This window comes from Neovison vison, chromosome 8 (genome assembly GCF_020171115.1).
Source record: "Neovison vison isolate M4711 chromosome 8, ASM_NN_V1, whole genome shotgun sequence".
NCBI lineage: Eukaryota > Metazoa > Chordata > Mammalia > Carnivora > Mustelidae > Neogale > Neogale vison.
The window spans coordinates 122,827,382-122,850,376 of NC_058098.1; the positions used below are offsets into that span (position 1 = coordinate 122,827,382).

Here is a 22,995-nt window from a genome sequence, read left to right on the forward strand (position 1 = left end):
GCTCAGAAGTGCAGGGTAATACCCAGTCCCAGGACAATGAGAATCCCTGAGCAGAGGATTCTTCTGGGACCAGGATGCAACAGGAGGCCAGAGATCAGGGTCCTCAGGGACAGCAGAGGCAGAGGACCTGAGCCATGGCTTGATCACATGTCCAGAACACACAGTACTCCGGGCCCCTCTTGCTCCATTTCACTCTTTCATCTCAGAAGGAAGGTAACAGAAGCTTTGGAGCCCCAGGGGGACACACGCTGAACTGAATATTACAGGAAAAAAGTGCCACGGAAATAGAAATGTTGCAATGAGAATTAGAAACCAAAGTATCTGCCCTAAATACAACATGAGCCAACATTTATTTACACTGAACAATGCACTTTTCACATGCAGTATCTCACTGGGTGCATTCACACTAAGGAGACCACACTGACACCCTCGTTTTGCAGATGGTAAAGCAGAGGCTCAGAGAAGCTAGGTCATTGCTGAAGATCACACAGTTGACAGAAAGGGGACTCACACCAGGTTGTTACTCCAGATCTCATGAAATAGTTTAAGGATTTATGTTTGTTAAACGAATGAAGTAACTAAAAGATTGGTGCAAATAATGATAATCCCTCGCTCACACAGTGTCATAAGATTTATAAAGACATTCCCCAACATTATCTCACTGGATCCTGCCAACAGCCCTATGAGGTTCTGGACGCTCTGATTTTAGGAAACCTGACACTTAGACGACCGATTTCTCCACTCCAGGCAAGAAGAAGAGCTAAAAACCATAGGTTGCTGCTCTTTAGACCTCCACGGTATAAACCCAGCCTGCTGTCTTAACCGCTGGACTCCAGCTCTTCCCGTGCCCAGACACCTAGGTGACGCTCAATAAATATTTGTTTAATAAATTAAATGAATGAGAGCGAAGAGAAGCAATATCAGATTATGAATGGGGAAGAGATTTAAAAGCTGACGCAGTCTAAGAGTGGAGATTTTAGATCAATTATCTCGCCACTCTGTCCCCTCCGGCAGGGGAAGTGGGATTCCTCCTCCCAACTTGGCTAATTCCACCGGGGCAGGGAGGGGCCCTCCCGGGAGCCCCAGCCCCTCGCACCTGCGCCTCTCCCTACGCCCCCGCAGGCTCCTCAGACAGAGCCGGGATCTGAGGCAGGGGACCCGGGAGGCCGCCAATGGGAGGGTCGTGGGAGGAGCCCCGGGAGAACGGGGTCGGGGGAGGGGGGGTGAGGGGGATGACGGCGGCGAGAACCCCGGCGGGGCGGGGCGGGCCGGCACGTCCCGGTCGGGCTGCGGCGGAGCGAGCGGGGCCAGCTCTGCAGAAGGCGGCGGCTAGCTAGCCGGGACGGTCACATCCCGCTGCAGGGGCCGGCGGAGCAGCCGCACTGCCTCCCGCACCGGGACTCCGGCCAGCGGCCAGGCCGCGCCGGCACCGCCCCCCTCTCTGGGACAGACTACGCGGCCCGTCCGAGCTCTGGGGTCCCCCGCAGCCCCGCGGCCCGCTCCCGCTGCGCCTCCACCTGCCCTCTGCCCGCAGCTCGGTCCCGCGCTGCCCGCCGCGCCGGGCCCGCGCCGGGATGGGGTAGGGACAGCGCCGCGGAGCCGGGCGATGGGCCGCCCTCTGGGCACCGAGCAGCCCCCCGAGGCCTGACCGACCGCGAGAACCGGCGGAGGTGGGTGTGGGCCGGGCAGAGCGGCGCACTGGGGACGCCTGGGCGATGCGGGGGCGGGGAAGGCGTGGGTAGAACGGGGGGATCCGGGGCTGCTGTGGGCGGTGGGGAGCCCGGGAGAGCTGCTGCCACGCGTGCGTTCTGGGCAGTTCTGGACACCACCCCCCACCCCCCAACAACTGCCACCTCCAGGAGCCCCGCCTGGATGTCAAGCGGATGCCCCAGTGCCTCACAGCGGACTCGGTGGGGACCATGGCTTCGCTGATGCCCCTCTCCCCATATTTAAGCCCTACGGTCCTCCTGCTGGTCAGTTGTGACCTGGGCTTTGTGCGAGCAGGTGAGTAAAGGGGTAGTGGGGTCGAGCAGAGCTAGTCCGTACATGGGACCTGTTAACCTATTCACTCTGGCACCCAACAGACCGGCCTCCGTCTCCTGTGAATGTGACAGTCACTCACCTCAGAGCCAACTCGGCCACTGTGTCCTGGGACGTCCCAGAAGGAAACATCGTCATTGGCTACTCCATTTCCCAGCAAGTACGAATCACCCTTCTGCTCCCTTAGCCTGTGTCCTTGGAACTCTGAGCCCTCCTCCTGTTACCCCCACCGGGGACCAAAGTTCCCCTCCCCGTGGTGGGGGCATCTGGGAGCTGGTGTCCCCTGGCTCAAGCTGCCCTTGTCATCCTACTGCGTGGCGTGCTTGGATGTTTGAGTCCTGGGACTGGTGTGAGACCGCCCTCCTGTCCCATCATCTCCCCGCAGCGACAGAATGGCCCTGGGCAGCGTGTGATCCGGGAGGTGAACACCACCACCAGGGCCTGTGCCCTCTGGGGACTGGCTGAAGATAGCGACTACACCGTGCAGGTCCGGAGCATCGGCCTTCGAGGAGAGAGCCCCCCAGGGCCTCGGGTGCACTTCCGAACTCTCAAGGGTTCTGACCGGCTACCCTCCAACAGCTCAAGCCCAGGTGAGAGGCTCCGCTATCCTCCACTCCCGAAAGCTTTCGATTCTCTGGCTTTTTACCTGCCCTTTAGCCTCTTGTTTACTTCCCCCCAAACAAGCCACAGTCTAGCTTAGATGAATAAAAGGATGACTTAATTCATCATACTGCCAAGAAACGAAAGAAAAAGGTTGGCAGGGGACTGGGTATAAACAGGCTGATAATGAATCGTTTGGGAGAAGGGCTTTCAAGCTTCCTTTTCCCCACCCTCTGTTCCCAGCCGCCGCAGTCTGCGTGAATACTTGCCCGCAACGGTCCTGCTTTTTTGGTCTCTACCTACCTGTCCACCATCAGCTTCCTAGAGAGGGGCTCTCAGGGGCAACCCTGGCCCCAGACTCTCCATCCTTATGGGTCTGCATAGAAGAACTCTGTGGCTGCTCCCCATAACCTGGAGTCTCTCTTTCTTCTCAGGTGACATCACAGTGGAGGGTCTGGAGGGAGAGCAACCATTGCAGACAGGGGAAGTGGTTATCATTGTGGTGGTGTTGCTCATGTGGGCCGGTGAGTGAGCAGCTGCACGGGGGACCAAGGATTGGGGGAGTGGGGGCTCAGTGAAGGTGGGAGGTGGTGAAGGCTCAGGAGAAAAGGCAGGGAGGGAAATGCAGCGGGGAGATGCTTAGTTGGGGGTGAGCAGAAGTTTGAGGAGAGGAAGGCTAAGAGGGTGGTGCTCGCATATGAGCACCAGAAATTCAAGGGTTTTCTTCTCAGATTTTTCTAGAAATCATGTGGGTATCTCACTGTCCTTCAAGGCTGTGAGTGGAGAGGTCAAGATCAATGTGCAGATTGTATTGTTGTGTTTCAGCTGTCATTGGGCTCTTCTGCCGTCAGTATGATATCATCAAGGACAACGACTCCAACAACAACCCCAAGGAGAAGGGGAAGGGGCCGGAACAGAGTCCTCAGGGAAGGCCGGTGGGGACGAGACAGGTGATGTGATGTGGGGCCGGTGAGGGAGGGAAGGGTGATTTTGCTTCTAGAAGCAGTCAGGGAAAGTGAGAAGGCCAAAGAGGGGCAGGAAGAGAGGGGAAATGGATATTTGGGATGGAGGAGGTTCTCATGTCTCTCTGACATGAGAGACTCAAGCCTTTTTTTTTTTTTTTTTTTACAGAAAAAGTCACCATCCATCAACACCATTGATGTATGAGTGAAGAAACCGAACTCGAAAACAGATGCACTAACACCCTGGGGATGGGGATAGGGTCAGGGAGAGCCTCAGTTGGTGATCTGCCCAAGACTGAAGGATCCCGTAATCTCCTAGAGGGTAATGACACTCCCACAATCTCAGGCCTGGTACCCATCCTCTTTCCACTGTGAGCAGGGCCAGAAGGTAGGTCTCTTGGGGTCTGTGCCCCTGGACCTGGGGAATGGCTATCAGATGGGATATGTCCTTCCATCCCCCAGGTCCGGGGGAGAGACACTTATTCAACTGTATCCCACTAGGTCCCAGATGGGCCCCCATTGCACCTGCATCAGGACTCTCGGCATCCCCAGCTGCCCCCACATCTTGCCTCTGGGTCTCAGAGAGGGGGGTTTCTTTGGGTACTCCCCCTTCCCCAGCAACTCAAAGGAACTGTCTGGGTCTGGAGGCAGATGCTGCACTGCACTACTCCAATGTCTTCCACGGAGCCTCAGGTGCTCCCCCTCTCACCTGGTAGCCCCCCCAGCTGCTGGTGACCTCACACCTTGGACATTTTTCCAATAAACGTTCTTGGACAAACTGGAAATGACTGTATGGGATCCTGTACAGTACGCTGAAGACACTTCCCCACGGTCTCTCTCACACCACTACCAACTCGACAGGAGCACTCTCATTGTTTTAAGGTGTTTGTTTTGATTCTATAGCCTGGAATGGGGGGGGGAGAAGACAGAAATGGGTGTAAAAAAGTAGAGCCCTAGTTCCTTTTGTTTTGTTCAGTGAGAACGGGGGAGAAGGAAAAGAACGGGGGGGGGGGGATATAAATTCTCCTGCATCCGTGGAAACGAAGGTTATACCACATGAGAGGGGCCGGTAACCTTTTTAAGTTCACTGCCCACATTGACACCCAAGCTTTTCACCATTGATTTCTCTGACACCTCCATCAACCTCGAGTTAATTTCAAGAAAGGGACTGAACGGTGTTTTGGGACAAACGAAAGAGCAGCTCCGCTAATGGATCCTTCAGTGCCGCGTGCTCCTGTCCTGTGCGCTCCTGCACTCCTAGTCTTCCCCGCACTCGCTTTTCCTTCTGTTTCGTCTGCCTCTGTCTCTGCTGATTCGGTCAAAGTCAGTAATAACTGTAAAGTGTAAATGACTTTATATTCACTCTCTGCCCCTATATCCAGAGGAGGATGATGGAAATAAAACTGAGGGGTTGGAACTCCCCTGTCAAAAGACTTATATTTTGGGCTCTGGGGCTACTTCCTTCCTGTGAAAGTAGAGGCTTTCCTCTACTGTTTCCTAAATTCCAAGGGTGGGGGGATGGTGCCAGTGAGAGAAAAACCACTGTGGGGGAAAAGCTGCAGAACCCAGCATCTGAACATCATATGCTATACCCTCTGGAGAATTACAGGTCATCTCAACTTCGGATCTTTCCAGAGGAGGTGTATGAATAACTCTCCTTTTCTGCATCTCAGTCTCTCTGGCATGTTACAAGAATGTAGATGAGTAATTCTGAAAGGGACCCCAATCCAAACAGATCAGGAAGTCATTATCCTTTCTACTTAATCAAGCTCCAACCCCAAGTATCACAAGACTTAACTTTACTCTATCAGATAAGCCAAGTTCTCATTTGCCCTCTGCCTTGAACCACAAAAGCATCCAGATCTGGGCAGCAGATCTTTGATCCACTGCTACCCAGTTCTGAAGTAGTACCTCTCACTGGCCACTGGCACGGAAACACTCACATCTCGGACTCTGGTCACCTCATCTCTTGGGATGGAAGTGGCACGGTATAGAAGCATGGCATAGATATAGGGGGCTAGAAGTTCAGAATATAAAGGCTGTTTAAATGCATCAGCTCTGGGTTGAATCCGAGTTACATCCTCTACTTTTAGTTTGTTAAGTGACCCCTCTAATCCCGAGTCTCCTGGCATGTAAAATGGAACTAATGCCATCCCCTTCAAAAAGTGTCTTTGAGATTAAATGAGATAATGCATCTACAACCTTTTGCACAGTACCTGGCAGACGCATTCTGAGTATTCAGTTAGCTATCATTATTAGCCTTGTGATACCCCGTGCATATCATAGAGCCTATTTGGGTTCAATCCGGGCCGCTGCAAAACCTATGAAAGCTTAACCGCCCTGCCTTACTCCAGGGTTGTAAGCATTAAAAGAAGTGCTCAGCCACACTTCAATCCTGGCGGGAGAAAGACCGCGATTACGTAGGACCTCGAGTTTGCGGAGGGCTTGTGGGCGTGGCTTGAGCTTGAGTTTGCAAGCAACGACAGGATTGGTTGAAGAGAGGACTCGAGTCCTGTCGGGGTCCCGCCCTAGACCTCACTGCGCCTGCGCACGTTCTGTTTGCTTCACAGCGAAGCTACGTGGTGACCTTGCGAAGTGTGTCGCGCTGTAGTCGCGTCTGCGTCAGCGCCAGTCGCTGCGGCTGCGTGGCGGGTTGTCCAGGTAACGAGGGGAGTTGTCGCTGACTGGTGGCATCCGAGAGACAGGTGTTCGTCATGCAGTTGAAGCACCTGAGGACCCTGCTGAGCCCTCAGGTGAGGAGATGCGTGGCTCTTCCCTCCCCCGTCAGCCTTCACGTTCCCAGAGAAGCGGGGGAACTGAAATCTCACGATGGTGAGCGCCTACTGTATGCGGAATCTCTGCTCGGTCGGTAGTGTGCAGTAGTCAGGACGGACCGCTAACCGCGGTAGCTTTCGTTCCGTTTCGTTTGACATCAGTCGTGTACGAGGCCCCGTGCTGGGCGCACTTGGAAACAGCGAACCTAAGTCTGCGCCCGGATAAACGCGCGCTTTAGGTAAAAGCCCCAAAGACGGAGTGCGGAAGACCTCACGTTCCTTCTGATGATGAAGATCTCAGATTCGGAAAAGGCTGGGCACCGGGAGAGGAACCAAGCTGAAGAGAGGCTGGGTTTTGGAGCTCGGAGACGAGCACTCTAGCCCTAGTGCCAGCTGCACTTCCAATAAATGGTCCAATCCCGCTGACCGGAAGCCCTCGGCACACAGTCTCTGAGCGCCCACCCAGCTGCTTCGTTTGGAAAATGGGAGTAACAATAATAGCAACCTGAGGGGGGTTGGGGGAAGAGTTAAAGAAAGTCACGTGCGCAAAAGCCCTCGCGAACTAAAAAGCCCTGTAGAATCTGATAGACGAGAGAGAACATTCAAAATTCAAAGGATAGACTCCTACAAAGCTAATGATAGTATCTGCCATAAGCGAATGTTTCCTATGTAGCAAGACAGCATAATTTAAGGAGTTAGGATTGTGGTTTGTGGAGTCAGACATACGTGGATTTAAATCTTGGTTCCACCTTCTTACGAACTGTGTATGTAAATTTGAGCAAATTACTTAACCTTTCTGAAATCAGGTTCCCCATCTGTAAAATCTGCATAATCATCTCTGTCTCAGCGCTATGAAGTAAAAGGACAATGCATATTGAGCATTTATGATCTGCCTAGTCTATGGAAAGATCTTGTTAAAGGTTAGTTTTTATTATTCTACTCCCGGCCCCCATTGAATCCTCAGACAGTGCTGTGAGGAATGAGGAAGGCTTCACAGCGAATGTGGTATTAGAATAGAGGGAAATTAGAACAAAGGAGAGAAATGCTCATTGCTCAGGAAACTGCCCCCAAAATTGTAATTTAAAAATTCCTTTACCCTAATGGAATAATTGGAAGTGAAAATCCCCTTCAGTCTTTCAAAATAAGATGTCATGATGTAGGGTAGGGCAAAGGCCCAGGATTGGCAAAAGGATGAAGGAAGATGATGAGCAAGGAAAATGAGGAACCCTCAGCCCTTCAAACCTAATTTAATCAAGCGGTGGATTGGGGGGGGTAAAGGTGGTGTGAGGCTATTTTCTGACTCTGAGGATTTTGATGGAGGGGAGGGAAAAAAAAAAGGCCTTTTAAACCTGGGACTTTGGAGGTAGGTGGGTTAGGAGTGACAAGTAACAAAGTTTCAAACCAGAGCTCTGGAACCCAAGTAATTAATCACACAGTTGGAGCAGAAGCTCAATGTTTTATTTCAAGGAAAGAAGTCCTTAGTGCAGAACCTTTGAGGACCAGGTGGTAGACAGATGTGGAAGGGAATAATCGACAATCGAGATGATCACTTCAAAACTGGACTTCTGAGCAGTGCATAGTTTGTGGGGGGGAATTTAAAAAAAAAAAAAAAAAACAACTAAGCTGGTGGCATTTTCATCCTAAATCTCAACTCTGAGTGTCTTACTCCCCATTCCAGAATCTCCACTGTCTTTTTCCTACCAAATAAGCCCAAACTCCTTGGCCAGATTTCAAAGTCTTTTTGCGCTGGTCTCACTGTTTTTCCTGCCTTGCCTCCTCTGTTCTATTTGCAAGATAGTTTCAGCTAAATTAAATTACTGTCTCTTAATGAGATTTGCCTTTGCTCCTATCATTCCTTCTACTTCAGATAACTTCCCCCATTTAACTGCATCCAATTCTTCAAACCTTAAAGTTGGTCATTTAAACATACATCGATTTCAGGCTTCCCCAAACTATCATCGTGCTTTGTACATGCCTCTTTAATAGGATTTTTCCTGTTTTGCACCATGTTATTAGCCTGGGGGCAGGGACCATATTTTGCTCTTTGTCTTCCTCTCAGCCCCTGGCTACATGCCTTTCTCAGTAAGGTATTCAAAATATACTGAATGAGGAGTGCCTAGGTGGCTAAGTCATGAAGTGTCTTCAGCTAGGTCATGATCCAGGGTCGTGGGATTGAACCCCACATTGGGCTCCCTGCTCACTGGGAAGCCTGCTTCTCCCTCTCCCGCTCCCCCTGCTTGTGTTCCCTCTCTCACTGTCTCTGTGTCAAATAAAGAAATAAAACCTTTAAAAAATAATATTAAATGAAAAAAAATATGTATATATTGAATGAATGGCTGAAGACCAGAACCTATTAAAAAAAAACTTATCAGACCAATTGAATTTATTTCAGTTGAGCTATGAAGGAGCAAGGCCATTGCAGGGGCACATTGGTAGGTAGAGTTGATTCTGCGTGTCACCTCGAAGTGTATTTGCATTATGGGTTTCTAAAGCACCTTGTTCTCCTGGGCCAGGGTTTTATAGTCTTGGAGACCAGGATGCATCTTTTTGTTTTAAGGACTGTGATGTGGAGAATTGACCAAAGTCACAGTAGAGCTAAAGGAACTAGAAATGCTTTTGTCACTCTAGACGAACAGCTGGGCTTCTTTTTGTCCCCTCTGCCTCTGCAGGATGGAGCTGCAAAGGTGACCTGCATGGCTTGGTCCCAGAACAATGCCAAGTTTGCCGTCTGCACAGTGGACCGAGTGGTGTTGCTCTACGATGAACATGGGGAGCGGAGAGATAAATTCTCCACCAAACCAGCTGACATGAAGGTGAAGAGAGTACTGTGTGTGTCCTTAACCTGTTCATAGGGTCTTAGGAATCTGGAAAACTTCCTAACTAACTTCCCCAGCCATCTGCCTAGTAAGTGGCCTGCCCCATCTTTTCTCAGGATAAATCCCTGACGCTCAATACAGTCACACAAACACCTTTTCTTCTCTTTTCTCTCCCATGTGTGCTCATGACTTTTTTTTCTTTTCCTTTTTAACTCTTAGTATGGCAGGAAGAGCTATATGGTGAAGGGCATGGCTTTTTCTCCCGATTCCACTAAAATTGCCATAGGACAGACCGACAACATCATCTATGTGTACAAGATTGGTGAAGACTGGTGAGGATAGAGACTGGGAGGTGGGGGTGAACTGGAGAAGAGGGGGAAGGCAGGAAGAAATGTCTCACTGGGGAAAGGGGAGAAGAGAAGATGATGGTCCAGGCTTGGATGTGGAGAGCAAAAGGCCTTCCCGAGTCTGGTGCTGCTTCCCTATCTGTGCCTGCCTCATGTGTTGTGAGATCCCATCCCTGGTGGAATCAGCCTAAGGTCAGCATGAGGACCTGTGATGGGAGTCCTTGGTGATACAGCATCTTTGTTCCTGTTCTAAAACTGCTCGGGCTCCATTTTATGCCTCCATTATGTTCCATTTTAAGCTCCTATGGAATAGAAGGAAACATTAGGGGGAGCAGGGAACATATCTGGTCTTTCTTCCCTTCCCCCAGCATCACGTGTGGCACTTTCTTTATGAAAGTGTTTTTAATATGTTTTCCCTCCTTTTTTTTGGCAGGGGTGACAAGAAAGTCATCTGTAACAAATTCATCCAGACGGTAAAGTTCAGACCTGTCTCAGGGAGATTTGGATGAGCAAACATATATCAGTGTAGCTACTTGTAAATGTAACCAGAACTTGCATTTTTAACTTGTTCATCTGACCTTTCCTACTGAGAGGATGGAGGATGGTGCTGCGTGGCTGCCCATCCTCCTTGCTTTCCTCCGTGAGCCCGGCTGTGTCCTCTTCTCCGCTGTAGGCGACTGGGGTGGTGGCATGTGGTGGGGGTTCAGTTTGTTATAAATGCACTGGGCGACATGGACAGGGTTATCCTTTTCATGATTTCCTCCTTGCAGAGTGCTGTCACCTGTCTGCAGTGGCCAGCAGAGCACATCATTGTTTTTGGACTGGCTGAAGGGAAGGTAAAGGAGGAAGAGAAACCCAGGAGAGGCTGTGGGTGGGGATAATGGTTCTGGAGAGTGAAATACGGTTAAATGTCTCCCTTAGAGTCAAGTTATATATTGGGGGAGAGAACGGAAGGACCAGTTTTTTGGTATTTCTTTTTCTTTCCTTAGGATCTAGGTGGGATTGAAAGGAACCTAACCAGACTTGTATCCATTTTCCCATTTTCAGGTTCGTTTAGCAAACACTAAAACTAATAAATCATCTACCATCTATGGGACAGATTCTTACGTGGTATCACTGACAACAAAGTGAGTAAGGAAGAGCACGATCCCAAGCTTAGAGATGTAGGAAGAAGCGATGGGGATGTCGATGGGGATGTCGGGGCTGGGGGACTACAATATGGAAGATGGGGAGGACTGGTAGCAGGGAGCCCAGGTAGGGTAATGTTTGACACAGAAGTGGGATTTCTTGGTGAGACAGAGTAATCTCTTTCTTCCTCTTCCTTTTAATTCACTCACTTTTTTAGTTCCTCTGGGAAAGGAATTCTCTCTGGTCATGCAGATGGCACCATTGTTAGGTATTTCTTCGATGATGAAGGCTCTGGAGAGTCACAGGTATGACTAAAGGATGCTGTGAGAAGGGGGTAAAGAAACCCAAGATCCCTCCTAGGGGAGGTTGAACATTAAGATTGAGGTGGTTGGCGGGGGGCACATTTAGATGCAGCCACAGAGAGAATTTTCATTCAGGAGGCCATAGCTTAATATTTGTGGGCAAGGAGGAATCAAGGGGAAAGGATTCTGAGAGTAAGGGAGAATGAAAATTATTCTTATCTAAGTAAAAAGTGTATTTATATGTATAAATTCATAGAAACAAAAAGTCATTCTCGAGAGAAAAGGGAAAGGGTGGGGGATAAAAGGAATGTTTATGTTTTACTTGATGTAATTCTTTATTGTTTGAATAACTTTAAAGAATTCCTTGTAGAGGGGGCCTGGCTGGCTCAGTTGGTGGATCATGTGACTCTTGATCTCAGGGTTGTGAGTTTGAGCACCACATTAGGTTAGAGATGACTTACATAACTAAAACTTTAAAAAAAAAAAAAAAGTAACTCTTTTCTGCCTGGGTGACTTTCTCCAAACTAGGAAAAATCCAGCCCTAGCCTACAGCACTCTCCCCTGAAACTAGAGAATCTCTTCTTCCCTTTTGACTCCAACCTAAAAATATGACATTAAAGGCAGGAAAGAGAAATTCGTACTTTATTGGAAGCCAAAAGAGATTTAAAAAAAGAATTACTCATGTAATAATTAAATTTATTTCTTCTGTAAAGAAAGAGTTGTATTCTCCGTGTGGACCTACCCAGTGTTAGTTAATGTGTAGGATATGTCCCTTTGGGGACCTTATAGGTGTTTACTAAAGAACTCAACATACGTGCCTTTTGAGGTTTCCTCTTACGGACAATGTCAGACGTGTGTGTGTATGCCATACATATGTGTGTAAGAGTATAAAACCTAAAGACAGTTTGTGAAGTTCTCCAGATTAGGATGTGTTGGGGTGGGAAAATGTTGGAAGATTTATACAGGGTATAAATTTTTCCTAGAAAGGAAGAATCCCTGACTGAGGCTGTCAGAGTCAGAGCGATTGGAACCCTTTACTTCTATCCTAGGGGAAGTTGGTTAACCACCCATGCCCGCCCTATGCCTTGGCTTGGGCAACCAACAGCATCGTGGCTGCAGGCTGTGATCGCAGAATTGTAGCCTATGGAAAGGAAGGCCACGTGCTACAAACTTTTGATTACAGCCGTGATCCTCAGGAGCGGGAGTTCACCACCGCTGCTGCAAGCCCTGGGGGCCAGTCTGTTGTGTTGGGAAGTTATGACAGGTGGGTCCCTTTCCATGTGCATCTTCTGCCTACTTACCCTGTGTACACCTTGCTCTAGCCCAGTTATTTTCAACCAGAGTGGGAGAATGGTTGGAAAGCAAGTGTAGGTTGAAAGAGATCCTCAGGTTTTAATTCACTCACTTCCCTTTTCCTGCTCCCACCATCTGTTGGGACTCTGGCAGTTCCACAATACACCAGGATTTTGTGTCTCTGTGCCTCTGCCTGGGACTCCACAGTGGAATTAATCTCCACTCTCTTTGTATTACCATTGCCTCTTTTCAGACCACTGGCTCAGTGTTTGGCGCATGATATTACACTTTGGTGCTTATAGTTAACTGGCTAAACTGAAACATCCTTGAGAAGAGGGCCTATTCGTTTTTTCTGAAATCTCCAGTGGCTAAATTAGCATCCAGTACATAATGTATGCTTAAGTGTTTGGTGAAGGAAGGAAGGAAGGAAGGAAGGAAGGAAGGAAGGAAGGAATGGATGGATGATGGAAGGGTAAATAAAATAAAATAAATAAAGGGCCCCGGTCCCCTCACATAAGCTGTATTAGTCCTGTCCTTTTATCCCCTTCGATGTCATGTGGGTCACTTCCTTCCGTTTACTCTGGTTTTTTTTTTCCTTATTTCTCCCTTGCAAACAGCTCATTTTTCTCACCAGCCGTGATCTCCTTTTGTTTTCCCCACTCCTATCGCTCTCACCCCATTTTACTTTTAGCTTGATTTTCCCAACTTCCTTCCTTTGAACCTTTTTGTCCTCTCCTATGAGATTCCCTAGCATGTGTGTTCTCTTTCACTTCCTTTCTTCTCTAATACAGCGAGACTCATTGCCTTCTGTTACGCACCCATTTCCACCCTTTTGCTCAGTCTCCATCTCTTCTGAAATCCACCTCCTTAATTTCAGACTTCGGGTACTCAACTGGAGCCCTCGAAGAAGCATCTGGGAAGAGGCAAAGCCCAAGGAGATTGCCAACTTATATACCGTCACTGCCTTGGCCTGGAAACGGGATGGCTCACGACTCTGTGCAGTGCGTTTTACTAGTAATCCCTTTCCACCTGGGTGACTTTCTTCAAACTAGGAAAAATCCGGCCTTAGCCTAAAGCACTCTCCCTGAAACTAGAGAATCTCCTCTTCCCTTTTGACTCCAACCTAAAAATATGACATTAACAGCAGGAAAGAGAAATTCGCACTTTATGGGAAGCCAAAAGAGACAAAGAATTCTGTAGGCAGGGCTGATTTCTCCCTTTCCTCCCATCACTATCCTTGAGTCCTGTGAGTGCCACCTCTTTCCATCTGGTACTTCCCAAAACTGCCAGCCCTTTTACTGCCAACTCTTTCCTAGATTCTAGAACTTGGGTTTCAAGGGTGTCTCTAGATATCCTTCCGATGCCTGTTACCTTTTATGTTGTCGCTTTCCCTTCTAGGGCACACTCTGTGGTGGAGTGGAACAGTTTGACTGCTGCCTCCGGAGAAGCGTTTACAAGAATAAGTTTGAGTTGACATATGTGGGACCCAGCCAGGTAAGCAGCTGATAGCCTACTGCACCAAAATCTCCTTCTGGACACTGCCACAGTGCCAAATTTAACCCCTGGCAGAGCTGCTCTGGAGAACAGAGTGTATCAGGTGACTCTTTGGCAACTTTCCTCTGTAGCCCTTCCAGCTTATTGTAAGAAAAGATTTAAACACCAGATTGAAGGTGTACAGAGATCGCCACTTCCATCTTCCTGGTTTAAAACTTTACTACCTGGGGCGCCTGGATGGCTCAGTCTTAAGCGTTGGACTCTTGATTTCAGCTCAAGTCATGATCTCAGGCTTGTGAGATCAAGCACCACCAGGGGCTCCACGCTGGGCATGGAGTCTGTTGAAGATTTTCTCTTTCCCTCTCCCTCTGCCCCACCCATGTCTCCATCCCTCTCTAAAACAAAACAAAACAGAAAAAGCTTTATTACCTATATGTTGTTAACTGGGGAGTTTAGGATTACGCTGGTGCATAACATTGCTTTAGGGCCTCTGAACCCATCATTTATGACATTGCAAGGTAATTTCTTAGTTCCTGAGCCCACTTTTCTGTTTTCTCTCCCTCTGTCCTCTTTTCCTTCCATTTATTATTCATTGGTTCCTAAATTCTTTTTCTCTTTTTTTAAAATTTTGTTCACTTACTTGACAGAGTGTCCACACAGGAGCAGGGGAAGGCTAGAGGGAGAGGGAGCACTTGGACGTGGGGCTGAATGTGAGGCCTGATCCCAAGACCCCAAAATCATGACCTGAACCGAAGGCAGATGCTTAATCAGCTGAGCTACCCAGGCGCCGCCTCTTTTTTTAAGATTTTATTTTATTTTATTTTATTTTTTTAAAGATTTTATTTATTTATTTGACAGAGAGAGATCACAAGTAGACAGAGAAGCAGGCAGAAAGAGAGGAGGAAGCAGGCTCCCCGCTGAGCAGAGAGCCCGATGTGGGGCTCGATCCCAGGACCCCGAGATCATGACCTGAGCCGAAGGCAGCAGCTTAACCCACCGAGCCACCCAGGCGCCCCTAAGATTTTATTTTTAAATAACTCTACACCCCACTTGGGGCTCAAACCCACAACTGAGATCAAGAGTCGCATGCTCCTCTGACTGAGCCAGCCAGGCACCCCTGTTCTTTCATTTTTTGTCCATTCTCTATACATGAGCACTGTTAGGACAGAGAATACAAAGATAATTGTCTGTATTCTGTTGTTCCTTAATCAGGATCATTTTAGCAAAGAGATATATGAAATGACAGTATGATCAGTATATACCACGATTAAAGTAATCACAGAGATTTTCACAAGAGGTACAGGAAGGTAAGGAGAGTGATTAGTTTTATCCTGTATATATTATGTATTAGCATTGAAGGAGATAACCTCTGAAAACATTTTGTAAATCGTAAAGCACCGTGTGAATGGGAGGTGTCATTTTTACCAACAATAGCCTAGGCTAGGTGAGGAAACAAGAGACTAGCTTTTTTTAACACTGTGGAGGTGGGTACGGCAGGTTCACCCCTCTTTGGGGTTGAGGGACGCCTCAGGGAGCTCAGACTTGTACCTTACCAAGGTGATTGTGAAGAACCTGTCATCGGGGACCCGAGTGGTACTCAAGTCACACTATGGCTACGAGGTGGAAGAGGTGAAAATCCTCGGAAAGGAACGTTACCTGGTGGCCCACACGTCAGACACGTTGCTGCTGGGGGACCTGAACACTAATCGCCTTAGTGAGGTAGGAACCCCAGGCGGAGGGGTGGGGAATGGAGCATCGTGAGCTGCTACTTCCGGAGAGCCCGGGTCCCTAAGGGGGAAGATCTCTAAGGAAAAGCTCTAAGATGCTGCTGGTGGGGACCTGGTGGACCTGGGAGTGAGACCCTGGAGATTTAGAATCCTGGAATGGGAATTCCCACTGTTGGACTGTTTTTACAGCATCTCTCTGAAGCCTAGAAGCCTAGGGAAGTATGTGACACAGCACCCCACTTGTGGAACATCAGGGCCTTCCTACACTCCTCTCTGCCCCCTACCCCGCCCTTCTCTCAGCTTTGTCTTGGATACTTACCCACATTGTTCTTATGTCCTCTCCCTCTTTTACAGGTGGCTTGGCAGGGATCTGGTGGCAATGAGAAGTATTTCTTTGAAAATGAAAATGTGAGTAGAGCTTGATTGACTGACCATCACCATCTCAGTAAACCTCCTAGCTAAGAGAGAGCAGAGAAAGAAAGGAGGGCGAGATAGGCAGAGGAACAGAATAAAGAACAGAATAAAAGGGAGTCACTTTGCACTGACGACATCTCTATCTACCACTGTTGACCCTGCAGACTTTTTCATGCAAACTTCCCACCACGTGACAGTTCCCTTCATCCCCAGGTGTGCATGATCTTCAATGCTGGAGAGCTAACCCTGGTGGAATATGGGAGTAATGATACCCTGGGTTCTGTGCGTACTGAATTCATGAACCCCCACCTCATCAGGTAACCCCACAAGGTTCTCTAAATTTTTGAAACCCCAAAAAAGTCCCTTCTAACCTCTAACTCCTGTATCCTCAAGATTAATCTAAAAACTTCGTCCCCTATCGTACTTTGGGGCCCTTGCTCAACATCCCGGTGACCCAAGTCCATTCTGCCTTACCTCACCCTTCGTGTTTCAGTGTCCGTATTAATGAGCGGCGTCAACGAGGGATGGAAGACAATAAGAAATTGGCTTATCTTGTTGATATTAAGACTATTGCTATAGGTAAGACTCTCTCATAGTTCTGATAACAAAACAGAGGTTTATAGATGCTTCCATATCACAGGGGTATGTAGAGTGGAGAATGCAGGAATCTGAGAGGCACCAGGTAAATGTATGGCCCTGCTCTCACAGAGGATGTGGGAAGTGTTCTAATCCACGTGTGCGAGTCTGTGTCTAGCTGTAGAGATACAGATACACTGTTACGCATATCAGCTTGTCCATATAATTATTCATGCTCTTTAGGCATGTATCTTAGGGCTAGAAATTGTGAACTGTAGAGCGGAACCATTAGTAAATTTATGAATTTTCCTGTTCAGACTTAGGACATAGGATAATGGACTGTTCGAACCGGAAGGGAACTTATTTTCTGTAGAGTTTGACATTGGTAGCCAATGATGACAACATTTATTTGAATTTCACAAGTGCTCACATAAATAAAAACATCTTATTTTATGTATTAATAATTAACTCTGGGGACACCTGGGTGGCTCAGTCAGTTAAGAGCCTGCCTTCGGCTCAGGTCATGATTCCAGAGTCCTGGGATCAAGTCCCACATTAGGCTTCTTGCTCAGCAGGGAACCTGCTTGTCCCTCTGCTTTCTGCTCTCCCTGCTTGTGCACTCACTCTCTCTGACAAATAAATAAATAAAATCTCTTAAAAAAATTAACTCTGTATCATGAAATGTTTCAAGCATAGAAAAATGTATTTAAGTTTTATTTATTTTTTTGTCAGAGAGAGAGGGAGAGAGAGCGAGCACAGGCAGACAGAGAGGCAGGCAGAGGCAGAGGGAGAAGCAGGCTCCCTGCCAAGGAAGGAGCCCGATGTGGGACTCAATCCCAGGACACCGGGATCATGACCCGAGCCGAAGGCAGCTGCTTAACCAACTGAGCCACCCAGAAAAATGTATTTAGAACAGCACAGTATTCCCTATGATGTATAGAGAATAGCATATCCATACATTGTCGTTAAGAACAAGGATCTAGGGCGCCTGGGTGGCTCAGTGGGTTAAGCCTCTGCTTTCGGCTCAGGTCATAATCTCAGGGTCCTGGGATCGAGCCCCACATCGGGCTCTCTACTCAGCGGGGAGCCTGCTTCCTCCTCTCTCTCTCTGCCTGCCTCTCTGCCTACTTGTGATGTTTCTCTGTCAAATAAATAAATAATCTTTTTTTTTTTTTTTAAGATTTATTTATTTGACAGAGAGATCACAAGTAGGCAGAGAGGCAGGCAGAGAGAGGGGGAAGCAGGCTCACTGCTGAGCAGAGAGCTTGATGCGGGGCTCGATCCCAGGACCCTGGAATCACGACCTGAGCCGAAGGCAGAGGCTTTAACCCACTGAGCCACCCATGCGCCCCATAAATAAAAAATCTTTAAAAAAAAGAACAAGGATCTAGAGTCAAACCTCCCCACTTCTGCAATTATACCTGTGTGATCTTAGGTCAATTTCTTAACCTTTCTGTATCTCAATTTCCTCATCCACAAAATGGGGATAAAAATTATATCTGCCTCATATGAAAAGCACTTAGACTAATGTCTGGCACATAATAAGCACCTAATAAATGTTAGCTATTAATAATATTATTATTACTTGTGTACCATACCTAGTTCTTTTTTTTTTTAAGATTTTATTCATTTAGGGGCGCCTGGGTGGCTCAGTGGGTTAAGCCGCTGCCTTCGGCTCAGGTCATGATCTCAGGGTCCTGGGATTGAGTCACGCATCGGGCTCTCTGCTCAGCAGGGAGCCTGCTTCCTCTCTCTCTCTGCCTGCCTCTCTGCCTACTTGTAATCTCTCTCTGTCAAATAAATGAATAAAATCTTTGAAAAAAAAAAGATTTTATTCATTTATTTGACAGACGAAGATCACAAGTAGGCAGAAAGGCAGGCAGAGAGAGGAGGAAGCAGACTCCCCACTGAGCAGAGAGCCTGATGTGGGGCTCGATTCCAGGACCCTGAGATCATGACCTGAGCAGAAGGCAGAGGCTTAACCCACTGAGCCACCCAGCCCCCCCCACCATCCGTAGTTCTTTATATGACCTTTCATTATATTTACTTCAGATCTTTTATTTCTCCTCTTACTGAGGGACATGGAAGTTGTTGGTTTTTCACCGTTTCCAGTGTTTTGGTTCTCTCAGGTTTACACCTAGATTGGAACTGCTGAATCTTTCCAAATTGCTCTCCAAAGAGATTGTACCAATTTACATTCCCACCAGCAGTTAGAAGTCCCAGTGTTCTGCATCCTCTCCAATACTTGAAATTGCCCAACTTCATAATTTGACTCAATCTGACTTATGTGAAATAATACTTCATTGTATTCATTTTTTTGTTGTTCATTTGTTTATTGGTGTTTGGGTTTGTTCTTCTGCATTTTGCCAGTTCTTATCCCTTGCCTATTTTTAAAATCAGGCTGTCTTTTTCCATATTGACTTGAAGGAGTTCTGTGTATATGCACATCTAGCCTTCGATGGTCATTTGTGTTGCGGATATTTTGTCTCAGCCTCTTTTAGTGTTCAGACATTTCTAATTTTTTTTGAAGATTTTATTTATTTATTTGACAGAGAGAGATCACAAGTAGGCAGAGAGGCAGGCAGAGAGAGAGAGAGGAGAAAGCAGGCTCCCTGATGAGCAGAGAGCCCGATGCGTGACTCGATCCCAGGACCCTGAGATCATGACCTAAGCCGAAGGCAGAGGCTTAACCCACTGAGCCATCCAGGTGCCCCTGGACATTTCTAATTTTAATGTAGTTCATTTAGTCACTTTTTAAGAAATAGTTTGTGTTTTTTTTTAAAGATTTTATTTATTTATTTGACAGAGAGAGAGAGAGAGATCCAAGTAGGCAGAGCGGCAAGCAGAGAAAGAGGGGAAAGCAGGCTCCCTGCCAAGCAGAGAGCCTGATGCTGGGCTCGATTCCAGGACCCTGAGATCATAACCTGAGCCGAAGGCAGAGTCTTTAACCCACTGAGCCACCCAGGTGCCCCTAGTTTGTGATTTTTGAGGTCTTGTTTAAGAAGTTTCCCTGGGGCACCTGACTGACTGAGCCAGAGGAGCATGGGACTCTTGATCTCAGGATTGTGAGTTTGAGCCCCAAGCTGGGTATAGAGTTAAATGAATAAATAAATAAATAAAACTTTAAAAAAAGAAAAAGTTTCCTACTCCCTCCTATATTTTAATATTTTTAGATTTTGCTTGTCACCTGGAATTAATTTTTGTGCATAGTGTAGGTGTGGCTCATATTTTACTTTTTCCATGTTAAACCGTTTATTGGAAATCCGTTCTGTACTCACTGATTCGTAATGTCCCCTCTTATAAATCAAGTTTCCAAATACATATGGGTCTGTTCTTAAGATACTTTTACAGTTCATGAGTTGTATGTTTCACATCCGATTGTTGAGTTGTAATGGAAATGGTGTAGTGTGGCGGCCCATGTTCCAGCGGCACTAATGAGCTGTGAGACTTTGGACAAGTCATTCCACTACGCAGGGCTCATCTTCAATAGTAGAAAAAACAGAGAAGAACAGTTCTTCTCTTAACCTTTTTTCATTAGTGACCCCTTTGAGGATCTAATTAAAATCCTAGATCCTGGGACGCCTGGGTGGCTCCGTTGGTTAGGCGACTGCCTTCAGCTCTGGTTGTGATCCTTGAGTCCCGCTTTGGGCTACCTGCCTGGCAGGGAGTCTCCTTCTCCCTCTGACCCTCCCCCCTCTCATGCTCTGTCTCTCTCTCTCTCCCTCTCAAATAAATAAATAAAATCTTTTTTAAAAAATCACAGATCCTTTCCCAGAAAAATATACATAAACATAATTTTGTATATAATTTCAGGGTGTTCACAGAGATAGGATCCCACAGCTCTAGTATTCTGTGATTCTACTTATAAATTGAGACATTGAAACATGGCTTTATCAAGGTGGCTTTTAATTAAAGGAAATTTCATTTTTAAGTTGGTCTTCCCAGCTGTGTTCATCAGCTGGCATTTGGTCTTGAGCTTCAGCACGGATCACGGTGGGACATTGCGCATCGGTAACATATACAAATAAGAGCTGTAGATGCACCATGTTCAGGGGACTCCCTGAAAGTATCCTAGCCAGTCCTTAAGTGTGATCCTATCTTACATTGTCTGCAAAATTCACACCAAACTAAAAGACTGATCCTCAGCACTCTCAGCCTGACTCTAATCAGAGGTTCCTTCTGTTTTGTCTGTGTGCCTTCTCCACTGTTTGCCCTTCGGGGTTCTTACATCAGTGACACTCAAAATGCAGGGAACTCCTTGCAGCAAATATGTTCATGAGGTCATTTCATCCATCAGCTTTCTCTTCACCGTTGTGCTGGAACTGGGGCTCTTCCTTAAAGTGCTCAGTGCTGCCTTCCAAAGGATTTCTTGAGTAACGGATGCCTGTTGCTCTGATGTGTTCTGATCTGCTATGAGACAACTCCAAGATCCCAGAGAGGAATCTCATTTCTTGATGGATCTGGACCTTTTGAGTTAGCTACAGAGTTAAACAAAATCTCTACAATTTTAGTAGAGATATAGTATTGTAAGCATCTTAGCAAAATTATGTCATATTCCTCATACCCTACACTTATGCATTCTTAAAGCCCAACATAATCATCAAAGGCAAGACTTTTGCAGGCTGCCGTGTGTCCTGTATATGATTCTGTGGAATCTGTCTTCTTAACCCTGTCTCCTTTACTTTGTAGTGGATCTGACTGGTGGCTACAACATTGGCACCATCAGCCACGAGAGCCGTGTGGATTGGCTGGAACTTAATGAAACGGGGCACAAGCTTCTCTTCAGGGACCGGAAACTTCGTGTAAGAAGGGTTACTAAGGCCTTAGCCATTGAGTAGTCCCTGGAGGATGTGGTACTACCTGCTGCCAGGGATTGCAGGGGGCAGGATGGGCATAATTTCTTGGTTCACTATGCCATTAACATAGCAAAAGGCACAGAAGAATCAACATTGTGTCTGTTATCACAGCCCATCTGTTACCGTAGCCCATACCTTAAGAAGATGGTATTGTGATGGCACCAAAGCTGAGAGGGAAGTTTGGGAGCTGATTTCTCTGTTACTGTTCACAAGTCTGTGCCCTCGTGAGACTGCCTCACCCCCGATTGCCTGGCTGACATTTACCCACACCTGTTGCAGCATTCGTCAGTTACCCGTACCTGACAGCGTTACGGCTTGCTCGACAGACTCCCCCGAACTCTTTATTGACTCTGATCTCAATATAGTATCACCAAAGAGCTCCACCTCGAGGGCAAAGAGACTGTCTGGTGATTTTTCATTTCATGTTCATTGTGATGTGAAAGCCACATCGCCGATTTCCAGACCATTTAATATGCGTGGTGGCCTTACTTCTGTGATCCAGTCTGACAACTCTGGCCCAGAGTTAAACTCTAAGAAGAAAGTCTGACCTTCAGCTAACTTAAATTTCTGGGTGTAGCTCTGGGCTCACTTGGTTATCTCTTAGGGCCAGAGTCAGGATGTACCAAGTCAACATAAACATGGAAAATCGCAGGCTAGTAAGCTTTGAAATTCAGCATCTGCCTGACTGGTGGGTCAGCTCGCCACATTTCGTTAGAGAAATGGTCGATATCAGAAGCCACCCCATAGCCCCCTCTGACTGCGCTGTCCACCTCTTCCTTCCACAGTTGCATCTATATGATATTGAAAGCTGCTCTAAGACGATGATCCTCAACTTCTGCTCCTACGTGCAGTGGGTCCCAGGAAGTGACGTGCTGGTGGCTCAGAACCGAAACAGCCTGTGTGTGTGGTACAACATTGAGGCACCCGAGAGGGTCACCACATCCTCTATTAGGGTACGTCGGTGCCAGGGGACCTCAGACATAGTGTCCCACTGATCATTTAGGGCCCTGAGGAAGCTCCAAAGGTTATTTGGTTTTCTCTGGCCCACCACCCATCATCTCTGTGTTATAGTCAGCAAGTAAAGCTTACCCACAGTGCGCGAGGCCCCAGAACCGTCATTGTTCAGATTCCTGACATTGTGTCCTGTCCTCTCTATTATAGTGGCCCTGGGAATTCACCAGGTCATAATGAGTTCTCTTAGGCTAGAAGAGCCCCCATAGTGGGGACAGTTCTGTCAGTTCCTGGGTGAGGATTCTCTGTTGTAAGCTGTTCTGTTCAGAGCCGTTTTTTTTTAATCAGACTGGAGATCAGTCACTCTCCTGTCCCGCCAGCATCACTTACGTTCCAGTGACCTTCCAGAATCTGGGAGGGAAATCGAGAGGCCTTTGTGCTAGGCTAGGATGACTGGTGTGGTACAGAGCGAGCATGTGATAGTTCTTTTTGTCTTTTTTCTATATCTCTTCTTTCCCTCCTTTCTTTCCTCATTTTAGACTAATTAAGTTTGGCGCTTGGGGGTTGTTCTGTCCTTTCTTAAACAAATTTTTCACAGTTTTGCTTTGGAGGTCATACATTTGATTCCTATAGTGGTTACCCTTGGAAGTTTACCATACCCTTAAATTGAACAGTTTCTTATTTAGCATCTGACCCCTAGCAAATGACACAAGGA

At 47.4% G+C, this 22,995-nt stretch overlaps 2 protein-coding genes across 5 annotated transcripts in view; both read left to right on the top strand.

The window, feature by feature from the left end:
* The first annotated feature begins 1,597 nt into the window (after window positions 1–1,597).
* FNDC4 (fibronectin type III domain containing 4) lies at window positions 1,598–5,019 on the top strand. The gene is made up of 7 exons (XM_044262532.1): window positions 1,598–1,670; window positions 1,860–2,004; window positions 2,085–2,200; window positions 2,426–2,630; window positions 3,075–3,164; window positions 3,466–3,590; window positions 3,772–5,019. Exons 2-7 carry the CDS (start codon window positions 1,884–1,886, stop codon window positions 3,805–3,807), a joined length of 693 nt encoding a protein of 230 aa, XP_044118467.1. The 5' UTR covers window positions 1,598–1,670; window positions 1,860–1,883; the 3' UTR covers window positions 3,808–5,019.
* A 1,156-nt stretch (window positions 5,020–6,175) lies between these two features.
* Window positions 6,176–22,995, top strand: part of IFT172 (intraflagellar transport 172) — a 35,167-nt gene continuing 18,347 nt past the window's right edge. The window contains exons 1-16 of one of the 4 annotated variants that reach the window (XM_044261870.1): window positions 6,176–6,355; window positions 9,046–9,189; window positions 9,412–9,524; window positions 9,973–10,012; window positions 10,310–10,375; window positions 10,587–10,666; window positions 10,885–10,972; window positions 12,019–12,233; window positions 13,140–13,263; window positions 13,661–13,756; window positions 15,314–15,475; window positions 15,838–15,891; window positions 16,111–16,214; window positions 16,391–16,476; window positions 21,163–21,275; window positions 22,115–22,282. In XM_044261870.1, coding sequence (XP_044117805.1) covers window positions 6,317–6,355; window positions 9,046–9,189; window positions 9,412–9,524; window positions 9,973–10,012; window positions 10,310–10,375; window positions 10,587–10,666; window positions 10,885–10,972; window positions 12,019–12,233; window positions 13,140–13,263; window positions 13,661–13,756; window positions 15,314–15,475; window positions 15,838–15,891; window positions 16,111–16,214; window positions 16,391–16,476; window positions 21,163–21,275; window positions 22,115–22,282 — 1,692 coding nt within the window. In that variant the 5' untranslated portion in view covers window positions 6,176–6,316. Of the gene's footprint in view, window positions 6,356–6,377; window positions 6,435–9,045; window positions 9,190–9,411; window positions 9,525–9,972; window positions 10,013–10,075; window positions 10,209–10,309; window positions 10,376–10,586; window positions 10,667–10,884; window positions 10,973–12,018; window positions 12,234–13,139; window positions 13,264–13,660; window positions 13,757–15,313; window positions 15,476–15,837; window positions 15,892–16,110; window positions 16,215–16,390; window positions 16,477–21,162; window positions 21,276–22,114; window positions 22,283–22,995 lie in introns of those variants that run through there. The other 3 variants (XM_044261871.1, XM_044261872.1, XM_044261873.1) reach the window with 3 other exon arrangements.